General features: G+C 36.1%; 2 protein-coding genes across 2 annotated transcripts; one reads left to right on the plus strand and one right to left on the minus strand.

Annotated features, from left to right (window-relative positions):
- The first annotated feature begins 470 nt into the window (after positions 1-470).
- On the plus strand, positions 471-4,422 carry LOC121749645 (vacuolar protein sorting-associated protein 26C-like). The gene is made up of 12 exons (XM_042144227.1): positions 471-610; positions 706-798; positions 959-1,023; positions 1,323-1,377; positions 1,728-1,817; positions 1,937-2,021; positions 2,109-2,204; positions 2,790-2,974; positions 3,055-3,143; positions 3,743-3,842; positions 3,957-4,016; positions 4,132-4,422. The coding sequence occupies exons 1-11, from the start codon at positions 560-562 to the stop codon at positions 3,999-4,001; spliced, it is 954 nt and encodes a 317-aa protein (XP_042000161.1). The 5' UTR covers positions 471-559; the 3' UTR covers positions 4,002-4,016; positions 4,132-4,422.
- Positions 4,423-4,786: 364 nt separating this feature from the next.
- LOC121749538 (galactose mutarotase-like) lies at positions 4,787-7,387 on the minus strand. The gene is made up of 5 exons (XM_042144105.1): positions 7,202-7,387; positions 7,061-7,110; positions 6,681-6,807; positions 5,624-5,728; positions 4,787-5,537 (listed from the first exon to the last, which is right to left on the minus strand). Exons 1-5 carry the CDS (start codon positions 7,302-7,304, stop codon positions 4,915-4,917), a joined length of 1,008 nt encoding a protein of 335 aa, XP_042000039.1. The 5' UTR covers positions 7,305-7,387; the 3' UTR covers positions 4,787-4,914.
- Positions 7,388-7,928: the final 541 nt, after the last annotated feature.

A 7,928-nucleotide genomic window follows, 5' to 3' on the forward strand; every position in this document is an offset into this window, starting at 1 on the left:
ATAAAATTTACAAAATTCCTATGTGTTTTATTTATAGTAATGCTGATCTTGTCCAATACCTAGCAATGAACTTTTAATTTTTCTTTTTCAACAGTATATAGTTATACTTTCATGGACTTAGCAAATTTATAACTTTTTTTCAAAAGCCCTTTATTAGTAATACATTTTCTAAAATTTATATACAGATTTCCCTAATACAGCTAATAATATTAAATAAGATATTTTAAATAGCAAATACTAGTTAAAACGCTAGGATTTTTTATTCATAAACATAAAACTTTTATTTGTCAAAAAAGAAGAAAAAAATACTGTACTTTTTTTAAAAGCAAAGAAAAGCCTTATTAGATTTTACTGCAAATCAAAAAATCAAAACATTATTGAAACATTTTAGAAATTAAGCACTGTACATTAATGTAATATTTAATCAGAGATTTATTGATTCGAAAATAGTATATAAAAAATGACCATTTGAAGGATTGAACATTTTTGTTACAAGAGCTGTGCTCCGAGAAGTGTGTAGCCGGTTGGTGTGTGAGGATCGGATATTCCGGCGAGAGTGATGTCAGTTGAGATCAAATTATCTCGATTCAACCGCATCTATCGCCCCGGCGTCAGTCCTTCTCCCCCTCCCTCTCTCCAATGTGTATATTTGTGTGAATTAACTATTTGTCAACTCATCTATGGTAATTTGTTTCTCAACTGAAGGAACTGCTTGAAGGAAAGATAATCACGACATTGAATTCTTCTATTTCCTACCAATCCATTCGCCTCACACTTAATGGCACTGTCAATTTGCAGGTTTTCATTTTTCTCTTATTTTTATTTTTCCTATTTCGATGTTTTCCTTAATGCTACCAATTTCAGCTCCTTAATTTATTTTAGAATACCTTATTGCTTTTAAACTAATCTTTTAGTTAGAATTTCAAGGAATTTAAGTAGAAATTATTGTGAATTTTAGGTCCGTGCAGGATCAGCTGGAGTTATTGACTTTCTGTACGGTGTTATTAAGCCAATTCCAATTATGTAAGCCTCATCTTCTTATGTTTTCAACTCAATCTCATTTAGCTAAAACTTAGTTTCAGTAGTTTCCATGGACTTATTAGCTTCCTCTTAGGTGTTAAAGTTGCTTGTTGAATTACTCCTAAATTTTGAGCCTTGAGGTACATGGTTTGTACATTTGTATTGACTTCTTCTTGGTTCATAGATTGTGAAATGGAACTTCATTTCGGTGATTCTAAGTATCGTTCACTAAATTGACCACTTAATATTACTTTTCTGCCAGTGGTATGCTTTAACTATTGTATTTCATCATAACTGAGCAGGAAGAAGGTTGTTGATGTCCGATCATCTGGAAAGATAGGATCAGGTACGACTGAGGTATGATGAGGGGTGTATCACATCACATATGGTCTTGCATAATTTTGAAAGCTCTATCTGAATGTATACATGGTGAACCACTTCTACCTGTGCTACTGCTCCATGAGTGTAAAAGCCTGTAGAAGTTTCTTGAAAATGGCATAAAGACCTCACTTATCGTGGAAGGTGGGAGTATTTTTAATGAAATTCTACTGTAAATGACCGTTTTGTAGTTAATTTCGTAGAAGTACAATGTGCACTTTTAGAGGATTACGATCCAAACATATTCTTGAAAATGATTTTGTTAATTCTCTCAAATAAGAGTTTGATGTTCATTTGTTAAATATTTAATTTTGTTTTCATCTTTCTAGATACCATTTTCTGTGATCTTGAAAGATCCTAAAGAGAAGAATCTTGGGAAGTTTTATGAAACCTTTCATGGAGGCAATATCAGCATCCAGGTAACAATACTGAATCTTTTTATGTGATTACTTTTTACTGCATGCCTAATTTGTTTAGTTTGTTTCTTTTGATGGTAAAAAGATATTCACATGCATATGTGTAACAAATGTCATTGCAGTATCTGGCAACTGTTGACATAGCGAGAGGATACTTACACAAGCCTTTGTCAGCCACAATAGAATATATTGTTGAGAGTGATAAAGGTTCATGTTTATCCCAGTGCCTATGTGTTTTTAACCTACACTAGCCCAATGTGAAGTTGTTGATTTGTTTTTTAATCCCTGTCTCAGACAATCTTCCACAGAAGCCAATTCCCCCTGAAATGGTCATCTTCTATATTACTCAGGACACCCAAAGGCACACATTAATTTCTGAATTGAAATCAGGTTCCATCTTTATCTCCACTTTCAATTTATTTTCTACATCACGCGCAGGTGCTTGAATATACCATTCATGTATAGTTTTCCATCCTTATGCTAACTCTATTGTTGGATGAATGGCCTCGTCCGAAAGATTTTAACCTTAATTAAGATGTTCATATACTTAGCTTGGTTGACGCAAGTAACTTTTTTTCAGCAGTCATTTTCTGTTTCTTGACAAGCTTCTGATTTCTAGTGTCCTCAGTTTAATCTATGAAAGTAGTAAAAGTTACTACTTTGCTAACTATAACTTCTTTTGCCGAGTCAGATATAAAATTTGAAAAAAAATTGGAAAGGGATTTTGAACTTACTCTTGTGAATAAAACTCAATTAAGTGAGACTTTCTACTGAAACATAGCTCTCTATGTCAATATTGAAATCTAATATCGATCTAGGGATTCCACTTTCACCTTCTTATCTTTTTTCGTTAGGTAAAACTGCAGTGAAGCATTATATTGTTTCTTTAAGATGCCACTGAGCAATATTATGCATCTCGCTTTATCAGAAGTTCACGTATTTGAAACTCTTATTCACATTTACTAATCTAAATAGGCGGTTTCCGGATTACTGGGCGAATATGCACACAATGTTCTTTATCAGATCCTATTAATGGAGAGCTAACTGTTGAAGCTTCTGCTGTTCCTATACGATCCATTGACATTCACTTGCTTAGAGTGGAGTCAATTTTGATTGGAGAAAGGATAGCAACAGAATCATCTGTGATGCAAGAAACTCAGGCATTCCGCCATTCCCTTGATTACTCAGTTGTTTTACTTATCTGTTGACGTGCCTTATTAAGGGTTCTTTCTCTTGTTAGATAGCAGATGGGGATGTTTGTCGTGGCATGACTTTGCCCATTTACATCATCCTTCCTCGTCTTTTAACATGTCCGAGCATTTTGGCTGGGTGAGTATTTAAATGCAGTAATATCCTTACTGTTGATGTTTGATTTCTCATTGCGAATGCAAGCGTGCTAATCATATGCTGTTGACTGTCAGTATAGAGAAGCACAAACAATGTAAATCGTAAATTTATATTATTCTTTACTTATTAGCATATCCTAACAAATGGAATCTTGAGAAGAGTGTAAGATGTAGTATATGGTTTTTATTTGCTACTGTTGCCTTATCCATGCTCAATCTCATGCTTTAGAGCAATCGGAGCAGTTATGCATTATAAAATCTGGAAACCGGTCATCACTTAACATCCTTACGCTGACAAGACCAATCAAGGTTCAGAAGGGTTTCTCAATTCGTAAAAGTGTGAACTTTAAGGAACACCATTTTACTTATGATATGAAAGATATGTTTGTTTATGCGTATCCGTATATATATATATCTTTCCTTTATATTTCATTGTCTGATGAGTGGACCGGGTGGTTGAATTCTGCAGTGCACTATTAGCTTGTACAGAATTAAGTATATTTGCATTCCATTTTACCTACCAAGCCATGAAAAAATATGGCAACTGACTATTGTAGTTACTAACGGAAGTCCTCTTTGCAGTCCATTCTCAATAGAGTTCAAGCTGAGCATTGTGATAACTTTCGAATCAGATCTATATAAGAAACCCACAAAAGCTGATCCAGTATCTATAAAACCATGGGTACGCACCTAATTGTTTAGTGTAACTGCTACAACTGCGTGTTTTGTTTTCTTTATCAGAGTGTTTGTCTTTTCCGCTCCTAATTTGTTTCCTTTTTCCTTTGTTTAAATTTAGATGGCCACCGAAAGTATGCCATTAGAGTTGGTTCACACAACATGAGATTGGTTTAACAAGGTAACTTTATTGTTCTCCGTATCACCCCACCACGGTGAACTCAGAAGCCGTCCCTTAAACAAAGTGTACTGTTTCTTCTATTTCTGATCGATACCTACTCATTTTTTGTGAAAAGATTGGACTTGTTGAATTTTCGGGGACATGGCTTCTTCAAATGTGTTGAGTAAGAGTAGCTGCCAACGAGCAACATAGGAGGTCGAAGTTGTTCAACACTGTTATATTTTAGGATGGTTGATGGAAGATGTGACTAGTAATGATTCTGTATAAATTAGTACGTCTTCTGATTAATACTTCGAAATTACAAAACAATGGTTTGATCTGTAAAAGATTACTGAAATATTATGTTGTAATCGTTTTAAAATTTGTCAAAATACGAAAAAAATGAAAGTTCTGATTTTTCTGGCAATTAGTATATTTTATGGTGTATAAGAAGTTCGTATACTACCGATAATATTGTAGTAGTAGATTTTTTGGCCTAAATAAATTTCCCCAGAAGCTAAGTGCTTAATTATCAAATTAATTTCTCAGTCACATGAATCTCAAACACCATGCCCAATTTTGCCTCTTTTAAAATTAGCTAATACTAATATTTACCAAGTACATACTGTATTGATAGTTTTTACTAAATTTAAGGTACCCATATTGAAACATGACAATGACAACTTCAGATCCTCTAAATTAGGTTTGCCGCATAAAAAGTTACCAAAATATAAGTAGGCTAAGCAAAATCTGCAGTTCAAAAATGTAAAATTTGATCACTCAAATCCCAATGAAAAAGTAGAAGGCATGTGTACTGATGTACTTATTCAAGTATTTTTAGCATAACTCTGATACTGATAGGATTAAAACAAACGGATAGTGATATTGTATAGATACACTTGAACGGACAAGGCTTACCCTACTCGGTTGAGAATTCAAACAGCATACTATGATTGTACTTCTCTCCCGGTTGGACAATGACAGAAGGGAAGTTCGGCTGGTTGATGGCGTTTGGAAATCCCTGTGTCTCCAGACACGCGGCCGACTGCTTTCCATACACAGCACCACCTTTACCAACAACACCGTTCACATAGTTTGCAGTGTAAAACTGCATACCAGGAGCATTGGTCCACAGATCAAGAGTCCTTGAGCTAGCAGGATCCTTCAACTTTGCAGCATGCTTCAAGCCCGATTTCTCCTCCCTGCAGTCGATAACATAGTTGTGGTCGTAGCCTAGACCAACCTCGTTGATATGGCTGCCAATCTTGTTTGCAGTTGTGAAGTCGAACGGTGTACCTTTGACGGGCACTATCTCACCGGTAGGAACAGTGTACTGATCGACAGGTGTGATGTGATCCGCCCATATCTGAATAGTGTGATCTAGAACTGTTCCAGATTCGTGACCGGCTAGATTCCAGTAGGTGTGTTGTGCTAAGCTGATTGGTGTTGCCTTATTCTCCGGCACACCTTCCATGTCGAGCCTCATCGTGGTCTTGGATGTCAGTGTATAAGTCGCGGTAAAAGAAACATCACCGGGATAGCCTGCATCACAGATGATAAAATAAGTGAATATATGTGTGCATCAAGGTGAAGAGGTTTAACGTAGTCGACTGTAATGCGTTCGTTACCTTCTTCCCCATCGTGGCTGCGATACTTAAAGGTGATTGATGGAGTATCACCCTGCTTATATTCAGCAACTTCCCAGATGACCTTGTCATATCCCTTGTTCCCACCTTCAAGGAAAATGACTCAGAAGAGGTATCATGGAAATAAACAAAACAAAAATACAAATTCTGTTCAAGCAGTAGAAATACAAACACAAACACAAACATGTCCCATCATTATATACTACATGAAGAGCCTCTACATGAAGTCTTAATTTCGATTGGACAACACATCTCATAGATTCTAAATCCTTATTTTCATTTACAAAGGAGCACCACAATGATAAAGAAAACGTCGATCTTCATATTCATTGTACAAATGGCACAAGTGTCCTGCACAGAGGAACCCAAACCACCTGCCAGAGCATGGGAAGAGAATTCGTGCAATTTTGTTTATCGCTACAGGTACAGGTACAGGTCAATCACCAGCAACAAAATATGCTATAGAACATTAACTTATCTAAGAAATTCATAGGGAGGAATGACTTTAGCAAACTACAGTGTCACGTCCTCTTTAAAATGGTAGGTAACAGCAATTCCTGTGATTTTGTGAAAGATAAGAATTTGCAAGCTACAAACTAAATCAGAGAATAGTCTTAGAGAAGTGAATAATCATGGCATTTAAACCGGACGTTTACTCCTTATTTTTGAACTCTTCTTATCATTAGTTCTTAATCGAGAGCTAAATTATGTTCACTGTGGTTTCTTTATTATTGTTCCCACAAAACAAGCTTCACCGGTCATGCACACTGAGCTCCATACAAATTGTGTTCCATTTTCTTAAGTGATTAACCATACTATTTCCAGTACAACTTTGAGTTCCAAACAGATCAAACAGAACCTTCATATCTTTAACACTAAAACTCTTCTCACTTCTAAAACTAATACCAATAACACATAGAATCAAAATGATACAACATCAAATGATACCAATAACCAAGCAAAGGCATGATAATTTATATGCAAGGAGGACATCTGTATGTGAAGAAGTAAAAAATAAATAAACGGCGAGGATAGATACCATGGAGACTGTTGGGTGGCTTGTTAATAGGCAATGAGTGCTCAACTCCATTCAGTGTAAACTTCCCATCTCTGATCCTATTCGCCACCCGACCCACAATGCACCCAAAGTATGGAGCAGCACCTTTCTGCACATAACCAGATAATAACTAGAAGAGCCACACAAAGTAATCAACAAATCTCAATTGTGATTAGTAAATTCGAATTGGGATTGATAAACTATAATTAGAGATTAATCAATCATAGATTCTCAAACACAGAACAATAATAGCTTTCTTCAAATCTATGATACTATGCAAGCATTCGCAGAGACATAATCTTGGCAATAGTTATAATTAATCGAATTTGGATGATATAACTTGTTAAAAAAAAGTGAGTTACCTGATATGGCTCAATTGTGTCAAATCCAAGAACGACATCAGCCAATTTACCTTCAGCAATCCAAAACCAAATCATCAACAAAGAAACACTTGAAAAGCAAAAAAGATTAGATTTTTATTCGAAGTGAAATAAGAAAAATACCATGTTTGTCTGGTACAAAGACTGAGGTGATGGTGCATCCATAATTGGAGACGATTACACGCATAGTGCCATTGTTAAGTTCAAAAAGCTTGGCCTCCGCCATTATTAGAGTGCTGGAAAAATTCTTCTTTGTTTGTGTTGATTTTGCTACAGAAAATTCAGAGTTTTGCAGTCAGATCCAGCAGTGTGATCTGTGACGTGGGATGTGATAATTAATGAAGACTAAATAAAAATAGATTAAAGGTCAAAATTGATCATAAACCTATAATCAGAATACGAATTTGATTCAAAACATTCCTTTTTCGAAAATCGGGTCCAAAACATTTGAAATCGTTATCGAAGTGATCCTAAACATTTGAAATCGTTATCGAAATTGTCATTTTCCGTCAAAAACTAACGGTCAAAACCGTCGTCATCGTGTGTTTCTCCGCATTGCTGCTGTCCGAGATCAAAATCGTCGACGTCCACCATTGCTCTCTCTCAATTTTCTTTCTCGGCGGTCCAGCGTTGTTATCTCTGCCGACGCGGTCGCTATTGCTGGAAGATGGTTTCGCTTCCGTCGCCGCTGCCTGCTCGTTGTCAGTCGAGCAGTATTGCTGCTCCATGACCCCATCGCCGCTGCTCTTACCTCGGTCCAACCCATTGTCATCCTCTCTTCGTCTTCCAGCTCAACCATCAATGCCCTCTCTTCTCTCCCTCCTTCTTAATCAATCTTACTCAAATTCAT

This window comes from Salvia splendens, chromosome 9 (genome assembly GCF_004379255.2).
Source record: "Salvia splendens isolate huo1 chromosome 9, SspV2, whole genome shotgun sequence".
Lineage (NCBI taxonomy): Eukaryota > Viridiplantae > Streptophyta > Magnoliopsida > Lamiales > Lamiaceae > Salvia > Salvia splendens.

Excerpts from the sequence above, each read along its gene's own strand:
- LOC121749645 (XM_042144227.1), top strand. The coding sequence starts at position 560 with ATGTCAGTTGAGATCAAATTATCTCGATTCAACCGCATCTATCGCCCC. Across the intron at positions 2,205-2,789 it reads AATTTCTGAATTGAAATCAG|GCGGTTTCCGGATTACTGGG; the intron begins GTTCCATCTTTA and ends TAATCTAAATAG. Across the intron at positions 3,843-3,956 it reads CAGTATCTATAAAACCATGG|ATGGCCACCGAAAGTATGCC; the intron begins GTACGCACCTAA and ends GTTTAAATTTAG.
- LOC121749538 (XM_042144105.1), bottom strand. The coding sequence starts at position 7,304 with ATGGCGGAGGCCAAGCTTTTTGAACTTAACAATGGCACTATGCGTGTA. Across the intron at positions 7,111-7,201 it reads CTTTGTACCAGACAAACATG|GTAAATTGGCTGATGTCGTT; the intron begins GTATTTTTCTTA and ends GGATTGCTGAAG. Across the intron at positions 6,808-7,060 it reads ACACAATTGAGCCATATCAG|AAAGGTGCTGCTCCATACTT; the intron begins GTAACTCACTTT and ends GGTTATGTGCAG.